At 40.7% G+C, this 19,818-nt stretch overlaps 1 protein-coding gene across 1 annotated transcript in view; it reads right to left on the minus strand.

The window, feature by feature from the left end:
• Ndufaf2 (NADH:ubiquinone oxidoreductase complex assembly factor 2) overlaps positions 1-19,818 on the minus strand; it is a 110,435-nt gene that overhangs the window by 14,983 nt on the left and 75,634 nt on the right. Inside the window, exon 3 of the mRNA XM_048442979.2 lies at positions 17,386-17,426. Within this exon, the coding sequence (XP_048298936.1) occupies positions 17,386-17,426 (41 nt within the window). The remainder of the gene's footprint in view (positions 1-17,385; positions 17,427-19,818) is intronic.

A 19,818-nucleotide genomic window follows, 5' to 3' on the forward strand; every position in this document is an offset into this window, starting at 1 on the left:
CACTGCCAGGTCTCGGCTATTTGGGGACTCAACAGTAAGGCTTGATTAACATTGCAGTAAAGCAACTGGTCTGGTCTAAGACCTGTCATATGGTTTTCATGATAGCCAAGAGGGTATCATAATCGAATGTCAAAAAACCTGATGCAAAATGTATTATTAGTTAACCTCTGAAAAATGATTATAAGTCACCCAACAACTTTAGAATAAACGAAGGAGTGTGGTGGCAGGACTCTCAAAAAAATCAGGAACTGGGGCTGGAGAGATGGCTCAGTGGTTAAGAGTACTGGCTACCCTTCCAAAGGACCCGGGTTCAATTCCCAGCACCCACATGGCAGCTCACAACTGTCTGTAACTCCAGTTCCAGAGGACCTGAGGTCACCTTCACACAGACACACAAGCAGGCAATACACCAATGGATATAAAATAAATAAATATTTTTAAAAAAATCAGGAACTGCTAGGAAATTATGACTGAATTTCTACTGCCAATCATTCTGTGTTGACAATATTTCCCATATTTAAAGGCAAGTGACATTTCCTTCAAGTACTTAAGAATAAAATTCAGTAATAGAGATGGCCAGTTACTGAATATTAATCAGGTAATCAGGACAGGATGGGATCAGAACAGCGGCATGCTTTGCCCCTGTCAGGTAAGAGACCGTCCCATAGTAGACGGGTTACTTCCGTATTTTCATGCTGGGACTAAAAGGCTTTATTTTCAGGCTACATGAGAACTTCCAGATTTTCCTTAAGAGCATCTCTCTGGGCTGGTGAGATGGCTCTGTGGGCAGAACTGCTTGCTCCAACCCTGACCACCTTAGTCTGATCCCTAGGACCCACAGGGTCGAAGGAAGGAAACCGACTCCTGTGACCGTCCTCTGTCTTCCATACCTACTCTGCTGGCCACCAGTGCTCTACTCAATGTAAAAAAAAAAAGGTCCATTTTGTTCCTTTCCTTGTTACTAGGTATCTTATAAACGTGGCAGGAATTATCAAAGCTCTTATTTCAAAAATTTTTCTAATACTGGTGTTGAACCCTGTTTGTATACACTGTTAGGCAGGCTAAGTACATAAAATTTTATAAGAATATTAAAGCTTATATAATTATATTTTTAATTAAGAAGCTATCTAATATTTCTATACTATTTCTTCTAAGCCTGACCTTTGTATTATGTATTAATAAGAGTAACTTACTTAGAATTTTTACACAAATGACTATCAAATACATTTTTAAAAAGCCTCTCTTCCTAGCAATAAATTTATTTACAGATTTAAAAAAATTCTAATACACATAAGTAACATTTAATATCAGAAAGCCTTTAGTTTAAACAAAGCTGGGTTGAGTGTAGTCTAATAGCATTTATGTCTGTTTAAATGCTTATTAATTAATCAGTTAATTTTTAGGTGAGGTCTTCCTATGGAAAGGATAGCCTTGTTTTCTTCAAGGCAATAACTGTCTCCTTAGGTCAAAGGTCAATCCATGTTACTACTCAATACATCACTGAGCTTATTATCCGCAAATATTTTGCCAATACACAAATGAATTTTGTTAACAAGTATGACTCTAGTGTGATAATGTCATAGCTTTAAAAAATTATTGCAGTCAAATGGCTACACAGCATAAATGTGGCAAAAGCGTCCAATATTGATGAAAATGCAGAACTCCTTTGCTACGCAGACATCATTAGTGAGGCTGTTTTAGACAAACACTAATAAGTGTTTTTATGATGAATTGCCATGTAATTTGGCGAGAGCTGATAATGCAATTAGTCTAATTTTGTGGGGGAGACAATTACTGAGGCCACGTGCTGCTTCTCAGTCCTCTCGAAACATACCTTCTACCCGTCTGAAAAAGGAAGGCTGTCAAAATACGTAATTATAGAAAAGCTAGAAATAGTTGGGAAGAAGACAGGGCCTGTCATAAGAACTTCATTCTCCTTCTGAACATTTCACCTTATATCCAACTGTGCAATTCAGAAAACACTGCACTTTACTGGTGCGTATCAAGAACTTTATGCATTAAAGATGGAAAGCAAAATTTAAAAGCTAAATGTATTTTTACTCTCTGGACACAGTGATATAAAAATATTTTAATAAAAAGAAACCGAGCAAAACTCTAGGATGATGGCATTTATTTTAAACAAAAAAGCACTATTTTATTTTTCCATCAGAAATGCTCTTATTTTTGTGTACATACACATTTTAAAAATACCTTAAAACATAAAGGTCAACCCTGAGCTGACCCCTAAGCTGGATCTGACCTTCAAGCCTTTTCCCTGAGGACTAGCTGTCAGGTACCAGAAGACACCATGAAAGCTTCCAAAGGAGGGAAGCAGCCAACAGGCCCACCCAGCGCTGACACCTCTGAGCCACAACCGTGACCATGACGGCATAACCTAAGGGTTCAGCCATGGCACACACCCTGGCAGTGACCAGCAGCTCTTGACTGGACTGAAGACCCACTCAACAGGAGGGAAACCATGCCTGGCCCCAGAAGCCTGGACAGCTGTCCAGGGTCTTGGAAGAGGACCTCCAACCTCCGCTCTACTAATGCAGAACAACCCTAACTGCGTCCTAAACTTCTGTCCTTGTCTCACAGTAGGTGCGCTCCCCGCCCTCATCAGGGAAACTCCTCCTTGCACCTTATGAGCCCACTGCAGGAAATCACAACTGATCAAATGCAGAGTCGAGCCCACTCCCAGCTGGTATTCCTACAGCACAAGTCACAGGGAAAGGAAATCATCTCCTCACACGATCAGCTTGTACAGTTGCAGGCTTCACCAGACTCGTTGGTGAATGTTAACCTGGGGGTTCTCCAGCCTTTCATCTCCCGAGAGGGTCTTGGTCACCAAGTTGTCCAGCACTCCAACACACCGTTTCAGCCACGTTCTTAATGAACACACTGTTTCTGTCAGCACAACCGACATGCAACCAGATTACAAAATGAGTAGACCTGTTGAATTTAATGACCTGGTACTGACCGGTAATGGTTTGAGCTCACGTCTGCTAAAGACAATTTTGGTTTTGATTCAGCTGATGTTGAAAAGGGATCCCAGTGAAAGGAACACGATATGGCAGAGTGGGGGGAAGGGAGCCCTGCATCAGCATGTGCTGTAGCTGGTCAGCACACTGGCTGCTGGGCTCTGGGGAGGCAAGGCAAAAGTGCGCCAGCTGCCTGAATGGGCTTCAGCGGCCTGCCCAGGCGACAGAGGGAGCGTTCACCCTTAGGCCTATCCCTACTGATGGAGGGTAGAAGTACCTTAACTCTTCACATGTCACATTCTTTCCCACAGACACCCCATGCCGGCAGAGCTACCGTGAGCAGGAGGCAGTAGTAAATGGTATGACAGGAGTGCACAGGAGTCACAGAGGGATCTCACTGCCTCCTACACACTCACTTCTCTTCCCATTGGGACTCAACATTTCAAATCAAGTTGAACTCTTTGAAGAAGGTAGCTATCTTATTAAAATTCAAATATGTTGCGTTTTAAAAATTCAAATATATTAAATTGATCTGAATATCACAAGTAGAAAACTGGCAGTTCTTAGGCTATAAAAATTGGAAGACAAAGTTGGGCCATGGTGGCTCACGTCTTTAATCCTAGCACTCAGGAGGCAGAGGCAGGTGCATCTCTGTGAGTTCAATGCAAGCCTGATCTATAAAAGCTAGCTCCAGGACAGGCTCCAAAACTACAGAGAAACCCTGTCTCGAACACACACCAAAAACAAAACAAAAAAACCCCATAAAAAATGGGGAGACAAACCCATTACATTTATTTCTATAAAGCAAGCATTCAAAAATACTATAAGACGTTCACAAATATAGCTATTTCTAAAAGACAAACAAGGGTCAGCAAGACGGCTCAGCAGGTAGAAGGGTTTGCTGTGAAGCCTGAGGACTTAAGTTCAGTCCCTGGGATCACAGTGGCAGGACCGCCCACACTAAGTGTGCACACACCCAAGTGTGCATGTATGAGGGACACACACACACACACACACACATGATAATACAATAAAAAACAAAAAATGAATGTGGAGTTTAGATCTAATTCTGTAACTTCATATTAAATTAAATGTCTTATGGAATATATATGTATGAATTCTAAACACATCACTTATTTTGGGTGGTGGCAGCATCCATGGAGGCCATGGGAGTCAATTCTCTCCTCCCACTGTGGGTTGAATTCAAGTCATCAAGCCACTGAGCTGCCTCAAGCCCCTCTTGTGGACTTTAACAGAAAGTAGAAATGACAATAAAATAAAAGCGACTATCATTCATTGAATATTTGCAACTTTGAATTATTCTGGCGAGTCACTTTATTTACTAACTCATTAAATTAAAGAACTATCCACAAGATGACTAATTATCAAATTTCTGGGTTCTGAGTTTATGTGAATGAGAAACACTGGGAGGAGTGGGTGTCTTACCTCAGTCTAAAAGCAGAAACAGGCACAGTCCTGACAGACACCCTCACACAGGTACAGTCCTGACAGACACCCTCACACAGGTACAGTCCTGACAGACACCCTCACACAGGTACAGTCCTGACAGACACCCTCACACAGGTACAGTCCTGACAGACACCCTTACACAGGCACAGTCCTGACAGACACCCTTACACAGGCACAGTCCTGACAGACACCCTCACACAGGTACAGTCCTGACAGACACCCTCACACAGGCACAGTCCTGACAGACACCCTCACACAGGTACAGTCCTGACAGACACCCTCACACAGGGGCTGTGCTGACAGACACCCTCACACAGGGGCTGTCCTGACAGACACCCTCACACAGGGGCTGTTCTGACACCTTAGGGATTACCAGGACTTCTCCCCTAAGATCTTCAACGATTAGAGGCCTACCCACACATTGTAGGGTAGCTCCTTTTACTCAAATTCTAATATTTTAAGTTAATTGTTATAATGTACAAAATAGTGGGTTTCATTTTGAGATTTCTCTCTCTCACACACACACATGCCCGTGTGCTTGTATCTTGCTTTTATTTTCCTCCCCTTGCCTTCCCCATGGCTCTCTTCCTCCCTCCCGCTGAAATAATCTATCTTCTGCTTCCTTGTCCTGTCCACGTATGCACCTGTATTGCTTAAATATAGACTCTGCACAGAGAGGGAAATGTGGTATTTTTGTCTTTCTTTTGTCCCATATTCCTCTCTTATAATGAATTCCCCTCCTCACAGTTTCTTTTCCATCTTCATGTAGCATGTGGTAGCTTCCTTCACTAACAGGACGCTCTCCAGTTCTGCCCATTTTCCTGCAAATGACATCATTGCATTTTTCTTTATGGCTGCATAGAATCTCACTGTACATGTCTATGCCTTACTTCCTTGTGCTGATGGCCGTCTCGGTTCCTGTGGGCAGGGCAGCAGTAAACACAGACGGACATGCATCTCTGTTGTGCTGACTTGGATTCTTTTGGGCTGCTCCAGTTCTGCGCCCACCAGCAGTATGTTAGAGTCCCCTTTCCCCACAACCGTGTCAACATTTGTTGTTTGTTTTCTTGATGATCCTGACTGGTATGAGGTAGAATCTCAACAGTTTTTACATTTCTCTGATGTAAACACTGAACATTTCCCCAAATATTTATTAGCATTTGTATCTCTTTCTTTGGATGATCAGCTATGCCTGGCCTTCTAGGGGGTGCATCACCAATGCAAACAGATGTACTTTTCTTAAAGACCCTCCTTCCCAACGAGAGCTTACATCACAAACAAGTGATTATCAGTCATTCTTTTCTTTAAACTGGGATTGCATAAAATCATTACTTCTCTAGTATGGAGATGAGTGAAAAGAATTAAGAAATTTGATGAAATATCAAGAAAAGTATGAATTTAGAGACACTATCTCCAAGTTGTACTCCCTCAACTGTTCCCAATCTGGATGTAACTCTGGCTTATGAGATTTGTCTTATTGACCATTGATAAGATTCAGGTTAACCATTCAGAACTAATTTTGTATACTATTTAATATGTACCTAGTAAGTTTTGATGAATCTACCTAAAAACAGTAAATAGCACCTTACTTACAACTTATTTAAAAACTCTTATTTTTTATATATTCATATATATGTATGTTATATTCTGTTCCTTAAAAGTCAGATAAAGGTCAAAATGGATGGCAAACTGTGCTAAGAATAAATTGTGTAGTCTACTCAGACAGACAGACTTGGGAGCAGCACCCCTGACCAAGAAAAAGCAAGAGCTTTGGAATTGACAGGATGATTCTTAGCAATGCTCACCTACAACCAATGTTTTGAAAATGAGAAGAAACTCATTTTCAAATAGCTCTTGAATGACTAACGATATACATACTTCAGGCAGGAAGACAGACGGACTTAGCCGTGAAGAACAGACTCAGGATTGAGACTCAAAATGCGCCCAGAATTCATTTTCCTCTCTTAGCACAGTTCTCTGGGAAGCAAGGTGAATTTTACATCCTCGCTGTTTGCACAGAGCTGGAGGTCAACACTAAAGAAGGCAGACACGGAGAAATCAGCCTCTCCAGTGCTAAGTGTGTGTGTGCTGCAGGCAGGTACTTGTGTGTTTTCATTTACTGTGGTAGTTAAGGAAGAGCAGATAACCCTGCTGGCAATGAAGCACTAATGCATGCCTGAGTCAATTAAGTTGTTAAAACCGAGAGTTGTGGAATCTACCAGAATTTTGGGGGGTAATTTATTATTTCTGTTTTTTAAAAAGAAATCTTTTTAGTGTTAACATTTTAGTAAGATAAAAGACTAAGTCAAGCAGAGTCATGGGGTTGACCAAGAAAGACGGCTTTACAGCACACCACAGTTAAGGCAGGAGCCAAATAAAGAACAGGTCACTGAGCAAGCTTCTCAGCCCTGCAAGTACGGGATCCCAGAACGACACTGCCACAGAATACACGGCACGCCTGTGTAAAATGCAGTGAGACCCCATTTCTAAGAGTGATACATGAAGAGTTTACCATATTGGACTAATTCAGTTTCACAGGAGGAAAATCAGATACTAAAATTAGAAACTAAATATAACCTAACAGTATTATGTTCAATGCACTTAGATCAGGTTGGCATGTGCAAAAGAAGTCTATAGTGAAAGTACATTAACTTTTAAGTCCATGTGAGGTATTTGATGGTAACTGAATGAATAATAAGCCTAATTAAACATTACAACTTTCAGAAGGAATTTCAAAAGTTAAGTCCTGCTGATTTGTTTTCTAAGGAAGTTGCTAAGAAAATTCTATTAAGTGTTTTTTTGAATTTCAAATATATCATTTATTAGTTTAAGAATGTCTAATGAGAGAAAGAAAAGGGTGTAGGGGTGGGTAGGTGGGAGCTGGGAGGAGTTGGGGGAGGGGAACCATAATCTGATTAAAATGTATGGAAAATATTATATTTTAAAAATGAATGTCTTATCATTCTACCAGAGATTCAACCTGAGTGTCTGTCTCTCTCTCTCTCTCTCTCTCTCTCTCTCTCTCTCTCTCTCTCTCTCTCTCTCTCTCTCTCCAACAGGGTTTCTCTGTGTGTTGCCTTGGTTGTCCTGGAACTCAGTATGTAGACCAGGCTGGCTTCACTGCCTGGCTCAACTTGATGTGATTATAGGTCACTGCTTATTTATCTGTCTTACTGTGGCAGGGTCTCAAACTTACTATGTAGCTAAGATGATCTTGAACCTTTGATCCTCCTACACTTTCAGAGTACCGGGGTAACAGGTTGTACCCCATGCCTGGTTTATGCAGTACTGGGAATTGAACCAGAGTATGCTATGCAACATTCTACTAACCAAGCTACAAGAACAGCCCTCTTGTTATTTGTTTTAAACAGAATATTTCATGAACAGAAATATATACAGCTAACAATATACTCCTATGTCCCCACTATCAAACTGAATGGATTAAACTCTGCTGATATGATAAAAGCCCCTGGTGGTCTCTCCTATTTTCTCCTCCAGTAACAACGGCCTTATGTTTCCTTTCCTGCCTGTCATTTCCATGTTGGCTTTCACTGAATCCCGATACATCCATAAACAACAGCAGCACTTTTATGCATAAGACTTTACAAACCATGTCACATTTCAGGTGGCAAATCAATAGGAAGGCCAGCATCAGTAGTGACTGCACAATGGATGTAGACTTTAAATGTTCTTTAAAGCCTCAGAGTTTCAGCTCAGCTTGTTCAATTTACACAAAATATGACCATATAACTTAGCTGGCAAAGCTAGTCCTGATTGTCAAACCTGATCAGCCAAGACTGACTTATTCTCTGTCAGAAAAAGTCTGGGTTAATTTTAAAATTCAAATAAATGTGTTAATATGCATCCCCATGACAAGTTTTGCACCTCTGAATTTTAACTTTCGGATGCTAAGCGGACAGCTAGCTAGCTAGTTGGACAGATCAGCCATTGTCTTGGAGACTGGCTGCAAGTCTGTGTCCTGAATAAAGACCGTGTGCTGCTTCTCAGATCATTTCCATTGAAGCTCTGCCTCTGCTTTGCTCTTGAGGGGCTCTCCCTCAGGTAAGATTCACTCTTCAAAGGCCTCAGGGGTGCCTGGAGAGTTTTAAACCCCAAATCAAGGCTCCATAGTCAGGTGTAGCATGGACAAAGGATAATCTTTCCTTTTAAAGGGTCGACACCTCTAATAGTAATTTTAAAGTAGACCTGATGGCAACCAGCAGGCCAGGAGTTCTTAGGCAGATTTTTTTTTCTTTTGAGTGAAAGACTGCATATGCAGAGAGAATATGGAATTGATTTCCTTAAAGTTATTGAACCTGAACACTAGATAGGAAGCTTCTCCATGCCCAGAGGTACAGGCTGACAGTCTGGAAACCACTGATTTGTGGCTAAGTTGGCAAACTGACTGCTTTCACTGACCCACTGATTCTGTAAATAAAGTTTTATTGGGCACAACCACAATCAGACACATTTTGCAGTAACTGCCATATCTATTATAGCATGGTTTGGCTTACGAAGCTCAAGCTGAGAAAGCCTGCAGTGGGGTATGGGACTCGCCCATAAAGACCCCAGCAATTAGGGGTCAGACTGAGACAAGAAACCTGGTGTGAGTTCAGGACCAATCTGTGCTACAGTGTGAGGCCCTGTCTCACAAAACAAAACAAATTCGTTTTTTTCCCCCTCTTTTAAGTCAAAGTTTGTAGGGCTAATATCACAAAAATATTTGTTAGGGAAAATATTATCACCCCTTCCCTCAAAGCAGCTACTTTACTTGACTCTGGATGGTTGCTGGCAGACTGGGGTTGAGAGCCAGGGCTCAAGTGTGTTAGTAAAGCACTCCTAGCACAGGGCTCTACACCAGTGCTCACTTGCCACCTAGGGTCACAGCACAGGCCAAAGCAAGGATGCAAAGGGCTGTCCAAGAGCTGTGAGGCAGGCTCTGCTCCCAGGGACTTTGTAGCAGCATGTAACCCTTCATGATCACTCCCTTGTTACTCGGACTTAAGCTTTGTATGTTGACTCCATATAATGGGAAATGGAGAGTTACCCCAGCCTTGTTCTCCAGCAGCCACCAGTTACAGTTCAATATTCAATATTTACGTTATTCTGCAAGAATGCTTTTAACTAATGACTTATGTACGGTTATTTCCCTTTCTATGGGGTGGTTTGAAAGAAAATGGCCCCCAAAGGTAGTGGCATTGTTAGGAGGTATGGAACTTGGAGTAGGTGTGGTCTTCTTGGAGGAAGTGTGTCACTGTGGAAGTGGGTTTTGAGGTCTCACATTTTCTCAAGATACTGCCCAGTGTCTCACACTACTTCCTGTTGCCTGCAAGATGTAGGACTCTCAGTTTCTTCTCCAGCACCATGTCTGCCTGCATGTCACCATGTCCCACCATGATGATAATGGACTAAACTTCCAAAACTATAAGCCAGCCCCAACTAAATATTTTCTTTTAAAAGAGTTCCCATGGTCATTCTGTCCTAAAACAACATGTTTTGTTCCTACTGGAGCTAATGAGTGCATTCTATTTTGCAAACACTGATAAGTAGTGAGGCTCATTTACTGTCTTCTGGTGTATCACATCCTCTGTGTATTTCAACACTCTCCTGGATTTCTTGTTCCCACACCACCTAGTGGTCTAGCTGCCCTTGTATTCTAGCACTCTTTGCCTAGGCTGGAACCTTGTCTCCGGTTCTCTCATCTTTGCATTTCCATAACTTCCTGACAACGGGTTTGTAGAAAGCAATTCTGCGAGGCCTCCCATGGTTGAAAATGATTTTCCTTAGTCAAGCTTAGCTGCTGACAATGGCTACAGAACTGCAGGCCGCCACTGACCTATGCACCAAGGGCACTGTCTCTAGCGTCCAGTGCTGACAGCCATTTCCTTTTCTATAGCCACCTCTGTCCTTTGTCCTGCCTTATAAAAAATGACTTCAATATAAGGTTCTAATCTTTCCATTAGATATTTCATTTATTATATTCCCCCAATCATTTATGTGATGAAACTGTACTTAGCTTGAGCAGCACTTTGTTTTGTTTCGTATCTCCGAAGACAGTAGTAAGGGTTTTAAGCAGTTAGTTTTATCCAAGTTGCCTTCTCCTAATTATTTACTTATTTACGTAGGTTTCTGTCTTTATTATTAGACATTCTCCAGATGTTGAGTATTTCTATGTAAATCTGTTGGGCAGATCTATATATGTATATTATATAATATATATAATATAGATATAAAATATATATGAGGCTGTTAACGCAGTTTTCTTAACTGAGGTTTTATTTAGGTTGTTCTCGGTTGCTTGAAAACCCCAGAGAGTATCTTTTAGTACCTTACCTGCAACATGAAGGCCTGTTCATTTGGTTTTAGGATCTCAGCACTGAGACAATTAGATCTCATTTTCAATGTGCCCATATTCATTTAATCACTGTTTTCAATATTTTTTAAATTTATTCATCAATGTCACCATCACCATTATCCTCATAGTTGCTGATTATTATCGTTTGTGTATGAGCATATGTGTATATGTGTCACAGTGCATGCGTGGAGGTTTTATGGTGTGGGAGGTCCTTTAGTACATGTGTTGCTTTTATTGGTTAATAAATAAAGAAGCTAGCTTGGCCAGTGATAAAGCAGAGTAGAGCTAGGCGGGGAAAAATAAACTGACTGCTGGGAGAAAGAAGGTGGTGTCAAAGAGAAGCCATGGAGTCGCCAAAGGAGAAAGACGCTAGTCGCCAGGCCAGCCAGAACCTTACCGGTAGGCCACATATCTCGTGGTAAAATATAAAATAAGAGAAATAGGTTAGCCAAAGATACAAGAGCTAGCTAGCAACATGCTTAAGTGATTGGCCAAGCAGTGAATTAAATAGTATAGTTTCTGTGTGGTTATTCCAGAAGTCTGGGCGGTCAGGAAACAAACAAGCAACAGTCTTAGGCAACTTTCAGATGTCAGTTCTTCCTTCCATCTTAGAACCTGGGAATTGAATTCAGGTTTACCTGATGAACCTTGCTAGCCCAATTGCTCAGTTTTCACAATGTTCTCTTTTCCTTGGATTTGTTCAGTAAACAGCATTTCAATGCCTAAACTGTTTTATCATGAGAATGAACTTGGCATTTCCAGCTGGACAGAAAGGAGACATTGCCTGGTAGTATGCTGTTACAAAGAGAACTGAACAGATTTCCTGCAGATGCAGCACTGATATATATTATTTCTAATACAGGGCACAGGTCTCAACTTCACCGTTATCCCTAACTATCCTTCACAGAAAAGCCCTATACAATTGAGATGTTAGGTTTTCCCACCTTAGTTTCCATGATGTTTGATGGAATGTTTCCCAATTTAGGTTTGCTGGTTGTTTCCTCATGACTATATTAGGGTTATGCATTTTGAAGATTATGTTATAGATGATGCCTTATTCTCTGCCTCAAACAAGGAGGTCCTCATAACATCAGTTTTCTACAGCTTAGCAAAACGTTTGACCATATGGCTAGGGTTTTGTTTGCCAAATTTGTCTATTAGGAAGTTCTATTTCCCCTTTTATAATTAATAAGTAATTCATAGGACTATGCTTTCAGATCATTAGACTTATTATTTTAAAGAACAGAAACCAGTAGCTTTAGTATCTGCAGATGGCTCCTCCCTGAATCAATGATGACTTCAATAGAAGAAAAGGACAATATTTAACTTTATTGGTTTCTCTCCCGTTCCTAATTTTTTGCACCAGGTCACCCACATTCTGAGTTCCTGGACACTGCCAGCTATTGAGCATGTTGAGTTCTGTGTTAAAGCTGGGTTGCTTCTGGGCTTTCCTTACTCACTGTTCTGTTAAAGCTGTTACCACTTGTCTGTGTGTTTTCTGGCTTCCAAACACAGTTGTCGCCTTTGCCTTTTAGAATACATCCTGCTGCTGTCATTCCCACTAGACTTGTAAAAGTGGATCCCTGTGTTTAAGTTCCTACCTTAACTGAATGAATGCCCATTATTCTTTCCCTACTTTCAAGATTATATGAATGGCATACAGTATGGAATCTTCTGTGATTTGCTCTTTTTATGCAATACCATGTTTTCTGAGATTTGCCCATGTTCAGACATCAGTTCTACTTCATTAATTTTTAATTAATGATGCTAGATCCCAGAGTGTGAAAATGTTGCAATTTTTTCCTAAATTTCTACCACATTTCTAAAAATACAAGATTTGGGATAAGAGGGGTGTCTACTTTTTGAAAGAACACATAGTTCACCTGATGTGGAAGTTCCCTCTGTGTGCTGTGATTACCATTAATGAATAAAGAAACTGCCTTGGCCTGTTGGTAGGGCAGAACTTAGGTAGGTGGGAAAGACTGAACTGAATGCTGGGAGGAAGAAGGGTGGAATCACATAGACGCCATGGTTCTGCCGCTAGAGACAGACGTTCTGAAACTTTGCTGGTGGCCACGAACTCGTGGTGATATACAGATTAATAGAAATGGGTTAAATTAAGATGTAAGAGTTAGCCAATAAGAAACTAGAGCTAATGGGACAAGCAGTGATTTAAATAATATGGTTTCTGTATGATTATCTCGGTTCTGGGCTGCAGGACGAACAAGCAGCCCCCTTCCAATATTCCCCTTTGTAATTTAAGTCAATAGGAAAGTAGAGCCTGTTTAAAGAAAATAGAATATACATACTCCAGACTCTCTGTGAATTTTTTATTTTTACGTAGCTTATTTTTCTTTATTTTTTTAATCTATGACTACCTGTACTCTGTCTCTTTAAAGACTCTACCCCCCCTTTTTTTTAAAGCATTAACTTTATTTTATGACTCTTTATATTCTTTTTTCTCTCTCCCAAGCCTACGTACACCCATCTAACACTGTGACACATTTAGAAGTCGTTTATGTCTGATTCTGTCCTATTGTGAATCTGTAATTCTTTACTGTCCAGGATCACTTCTTAAAATGCTAAGCGCTTCTTAAAAACTTAAGTTGTGCCATTAGTAGGGGTAATACAGTAACACCTGTTTGCCTGCCCAGTCTAAAACTTAAGCTGCGCCATTACTATGGTAAATACAGTAGTTTCCCCGTGCTCCGCACAGTCTAGCATGGTGGAGCCCATTGTGCCTCTGAGCTATGCACAGTGCCCCAGTTCCAAGCACACAGCCAGTCCAAGTTGCCATCAAGCAAGCCACATGCATGCAGCATGATGCTCATAACCCCTATCCAAGTGCTTGGTCTCCCAAAAGAGCCAGAGGACGCACTGGCAACATAGCCCAGAAATCCAGCATTTCAAAACCGCCACAGCTTTTTTTTTTTCTTATTGCTATGGCGGAATCAGGAAAATCTCTCTAGGAGCTGCGGCAATCAGCCAGCAAACAGCAAGAAGTTGTGTTAAACTCTGTATTTTTTTTTTTTAGAATTTATTTTTAAGCCCTTTTAGGTTTTATGTGGAGTTAGTTGGCCACGTTGGGCTGCCAAATGTTGGAGGGAGTGGGCAGCTTGTTGTCCCGGCTACCCAGCTAGCTTACACCCAAAATAACCACACAGAAACTATATTAATTAAAACACTGTTTGGCCATTAGCCTTCTTATTGGTTAACCTTACATATTAGTTTAACCCATCTCCATTAATCTGTGTATCGCTACATGGCTGTGGCTTACCGGAGATTCTAACCAGCGTTCATCTCAGACAGGAGGATCTATGGCTTCTCTCACTCTGCCCTTCTTCCCAGCATTCAGTTCTGTCTTCTCCACCTACCTAAGTTCTGTCCTATCAGGCCTAAAGCAGTTTCTTTATTCATTAACCAATGAAAGCAATACATGAACAGAAGAACCTCCTACACCAAGAACCATATATGCAAAATGTCAAAAATAGGACATTTCATTTTGTTAACTTATAAAATGAGCCTAATAATACTGAACATACAGAACTCAATGAATGTCAGTTACTTGGAGACAACACCAAAATAGGCTTCAAGAATTTGGAATCAATATCCTTCTCGGAATGTTAAGCTGCAAAATCAACATATTATAGACAAGAGCAGAGGTATGAAAAGGTAACACCAAAGAAGAGTTGCAGGACTGGTAGCCTCTGACCATAGTACAACAACCGCAATAGTAAAAGGGGGTGCCACTCAGAATGGGAGCAGCAAGAAAATGAGACTCAAGAGACGAAAGTTGGCAGATAATCCAGATAAATACTGTCCATGAGAGTGGGAGCTTAACCAGCACCTGACAATTTTCTGTTCTGCTCCATAAGGGTCTGCTCGTATGAAGAGAGATACTGATAACAACACACAAGTCTCTCAACCATTTGCACCACTGTAGGTGAAACTATCTCAGTTGAAGTGGATGCAATACATCATACAAATAAACATGAAGCATTTAAGTGTTTATTTTACCCACTCCCCATCATTTCCTGTTCCCCCTGCTTTGATAGATTCCCACTATAACTAGTACTTGGAGTTCTCCTCACCAATTCACTACCATATGACAAAAGAAGTCTTTAGAGCTTCCAGCCCAGAGTCAAGACCATGATCCAGTAAATAACCAAAGCCACGATGAGTGTGCCTACATATCTACCCAACCCTTGCCTAGACTAGAGCAGCATCATTTCCAAGTACTTTTGACCAGTCTTTCTTTATTGGTGTCTTGAACTCCTTTTCCACTTCATGAAACAATTGAAAACGAAGTTGGCAGACCACTAATATTGTGCCTTTCTTTTTTACTGTCTGTAAACATTTCACTGAATCATCATGTATTTTGTCAATAGTTAGCAAAAAGCATGGCCACTTTTCAAATAGAAGAGTTTATTGTGCTTCCAATTATTCTGTTAGTCTGAAAAGAACAATATTTTTAAACATTTGCTATTAATGGCTTCTAGTAAAATAAGAGTCAGGAAAAGTCTACTTTTTTGTGAAACAGAGCTAGCTCACTTCGTACTGCACTGCAGAATGAGTGCTGAACCACACCGCTGTACTGTAGTTGCATGTGAGCCTCTTTGAAAATACAGCAAGCAATGTTCAACTGGAAATGTGTTCTACAAGGTTGATCTGTAATTGGTGGATAGAAACTCAAGCTCATTCCTCAAATCTGTCTATATAAATCAACCTAATGATAACAAATCAAGCCCTGCATCAGATGGTTATGATGCAAAGATGAATAAGGTTTAATTCTTGTATTACTTTGCTTACAATTCCATCAGAAAGATGAGTAAACAATAAACCTGAAAGGTAAACTCTGAGGGCCTATTAAGGTGTCCAAGCTAGGGTATTCAAGAAAGGAATGATTAAATCTATGAGTTAAGAAGTTAAGGAGATAGTCAGGTGGTTGTGGCACATACCTTTATTCCCAGCACTTGGAAGGCAGAGGCAGGTGAGTGTCTGAGTTTGAGGCTAGCCTGGCCTACAGAGTTAGATCCAGGACAGCCAGGACTACACAGAGAAACCCTATCTTGGAAAAAAAAAAGAAAAGAAAAGAAAAGAAAAGGAAAGGAAATAAAAGAAAAGGAAAGAAAAAAAGAAGGAAGGAAGGAAGGAAGGAAAGAAAAAAAGGGAAGAAAGGAAAGAAAAAAGTTCAGAGAGGTATCCTAGCATTCTAAAGAGCCTATTAAGAAGAATTAAACAGGTAAGTCTGTCTGCTGATGGCAACAGGAAGCAGCATTAAACCTGAGAAACTCCCAGGAGCTCCTCTAAGGAGTATGAGTAAAGCAGGGACAAGGAGGTCAGGGGATGAAGTCAACAAAGGAGGAATTAGACCTTCCACTGGCCAGAGCACCCCAAGAACTGTACTAGAAACTGATCCCATCCCCCTTCAAGTTGGCCAGGAGAGAAACAGTAATGTTATAGTATTTGAGTTATCACAAACTGCTAGGCTTCAAACATATACTATTCTAAAAATCTAAAGACTGATCTCCCCAAGGTTCTCAGGGTGGCCTCAAACAGGCCATCTTCCTGACTCAGTCTTCTGAGATGATAGTATTACAGGCAACTGACTTAGAAAATGGTTTTTATTCCTGTTAAAGTGTATTTTTTATATTTTTTTTTACCAGTTTCATAAGGTGTGGATTTATTACAGTCACGTGGCCAAACTGCCTCCTGACATATTCACATTTATACTTCTGGACATAGGCTGCTCTCAACCTTGGCCAAAGAAGATTCTTTCCCCAGTTCGTTTAGTCAGGGCAGACACATGGAATCCATTAAGTGCTGAAAACAGAGACTGATCAACACCTCCTCCTAACTCCAAGGTTCAGGGACTGTGAAAGAATAAGAACTGGAGGATGGGGAGAGGTGCTCCTCAATGCCGCCTTCTGGACATGACATGGCTACTGCACTCATGGTCCCTGTACAAGGTCAAACAAGCCAAAACTCCAGGATGTGTGGGTGTGCAGTGTGTTCTCCACGACCCACCCCTCAAGAGAAGCTGTTGGCACTTGATGGATGCTGAGAGAGGGAGAATCATTCTCTCTTGAGGATATTCCCACTGGCAAGCTTTCCGTGGCACTGGCTGGCCCCGTGTCCATGCCCATATGTGCTAAAAGGACTCAATGGATTATGGAAAAAGAAAGAAGAAAAACAAAAAGAGACATGAAGTTGAGAGATAGGAATATGGGAGGGGGACACAGGGTAGTTGGTGGAGAGAATTGAGAAAATGGATATAATTATATTTCACTGAATCCACGCATGAAGTTCTCAAGAATAAAGAAATATTATAACAACACAAGAATATGTGTATATGTTTTTATCATACAATATTTTATTACTATGTAATGCTAATATGTTATAATAATAAATCATTTTACTAGAAATACTTGAGAATTACTTCTTACAGAGTACAATTAATACTCTGAGATGTATTATATTTTTCCTAAGAATTTATGTATGTTTAGTAGTACAAGCTCTCAGTTGAAAACACAGCATTACAAGCATAAACTATCTGAATATTTTCCCATGTATTCTTACCTCCATAGTGGGTGGAGTCTTTCTTGTTCTTCTAATCCATGCTAGAATGAAAAAATAGCATTTAAATGTCTGTTTTCCATAATTTATCCAAATTAAACATTTTTTTTTTACAGTTTATTAATGGGGGACCCAACAGCATGTGTGGAGGTCAGAGGGTAACCCACCAAAGTCAGTTCTCTCCTTCTACCATGTGGGTTTTGGAAATGGAACCCAGGTTATCAAGTTTAGTGGCAAGAGATTTTACTTGCTTGGCCATCTTGCTGGCCATACATAAAGCTTTGATTCACTCATCTCTATATATTTGAACATCTATGATGTACTGTTTTAAATATTGGAGCCTGAGCAGATAAAATGCCTCAGTTGACTGCAGCACATATACTAGGGAAGTGAGGTACAGTAAATAAACACACAGATGTATAAAGTCAGGTGGCAATATGTGTTGTGAAAAAAATACTAAACTGTCAGGAGGACAGTTTCATATCTTCAAAATCGCAGCTTGTAATCATCAGAATTCAATTTAGTCTATTATAGCATAAAGAACAAATCACAATAAAGTTCAAGGCAATATCAAAATTATATTATTCTGAAAATTTGAATTTGTAATTGCCCAATTTATCAAGGATTTAGAAAAGTTTTTATTACAGGAATTTTTTTTTTCTTATGTGCCATCTGTGGCTGGAGAATACCATCCATCTTCACTTGAACTTGTGGGAGGCAGGATACAGAGGTGGAGCACAGACACTGGTTCAGTGTCCACTTGGTGGACAGTGCAGCAGAGGGAAGGGATTAGAGCAGTTGCATCCAGAAAAGCTACACAGCATGCTCTAGACCAGGAAAGCTACACAACATGCTCTAGACCAGGAAAGCTACACAACATGCTCTAGACCAAGAAAGCTACACAGCATGTTCTAGACCAGAAAAGCCATACAGCATGCTCTAGATCATAAAAAGTTACAGAGCATGCTTTAGATCACAAATGCAGCATAGCATGCTCTAGATCAGAAAAGTTGCAAAGCATGCTCTAGATCAGAAATGCTGCACAGCACGCTCTAGATCAGAAACATGCATACCATGCTCTAGATCAGAAAACACTGCACAGCATGCTCTATATCAGACTGTCTGGTTCTCCTTCCACCTCTTTCACTTCTAGCTACAGTACCTGGGACAACTTAATTCTCAAAGCATCAGATTTTGATTCTGTAAAATGGAAATTAAAATGGTATCTATAGCAAATGGTTGTTTTGAAAGCTACATGATTTTTATATTTATATATATCTTCAGCTCATTGTTTAGTATATAAACATAAATGTACTCTTATTGTTTATTTTATTCAGTATACCTATGTTTATTTTTCTGTTTTGTTTTGTTTTTGTTTTGTTTGAGGCAGGGGCTCACTATGTAGCTTTGGCTGACTTGCAACTGGCTTTGTAGACCAGGCTGGCTTTGAACTCACAGAAATCCTCCTGCCTCTGCCTCACAAGTATAAGATTAAAGGTATTCAGCACCACCCCAGTCTTATATATTTTCTATATATGTTTTCAAAAGCAAAGACCCAGTAACATCTGCTTGTCCTATGAGGGTTTACAGGAGATTCTGAAAAGTTCACTGTGGGCAATGTAGTCACTGAAGCAGTGGTTCTCAACCTTCCTGGCTGCAACCCATTAAGACAGTTCCTCAGGTTGTGGTAACCCCAACCATAAATTACTTTTCTTGCCTTTTTTAACTGTAATTTTGCTACTTTATGAATTATAATGTAAATATCTGTGTCTTCCAACTGTCTTAGGAGACCCATGTGAAAGGGTCATGAGACCCCAAAGGGGTTGCGACCTACATGTTGAGAACCACTGCTTTAGAAAGGGAAAAATAGCTTTCTAATTTTAGTTGACTCAGTCTTCTCTGTAAAGCTGTTAAGTGTCCTTCCTTATCTTATAGGGAAATTAAATAAAATCTCAAGGTTTGAAGATTTGCTCCTGCCCTTGGCTCTGAAATCAACCATGCCTTCCTAAGCAGTCTGTCAACTTTAGCAGCAAAGGCACCAAAGCAGGAGGAGGGCTAGCTGCAAACCTAACACGGCAGAAAGGACAAAACATCGACCCCATTCCACACACCAGGGAACAAGGTTCAGACAGACTGAGCAGGCCGGGAATTAAACGTGGTGAATGGCTGTGAAGACCGAGTTCTCCCAGCTGAACAGACCAGACATCACCACCCTTCAAGTTAGCTTTACCGAATGCCTTTACCACATAAATAGTAACACCAGGACCTACCTTTCTGCAAAGTCTAGTTCTGCATGGTCGTGGGTGTGGAACAGACATTCCACTGTGGGCTGGGATTACTGCCCCTCTGCTGTGCTCTCCTGTACTGACCCACGTGTGCATCTCCAGCAGGTTCTGTGCTCAGCACCCTCTACTCCATTTCTGAACTACTCTACGT

This window comes from Myodes glareolus, chromosome 15, assembly GCF_982192425.1.
Source record: "Myodes glareolus chromosome 15, mMyoGla1.1, whole genome shotgun sequence".
Classification (NCBI taxonomy): domain Eukaryota; kingdom Metazoa; phylum Chordata; class Mammalia; order Rodentia; family Cricetidae; genus Myodes; species Myodes glareolus.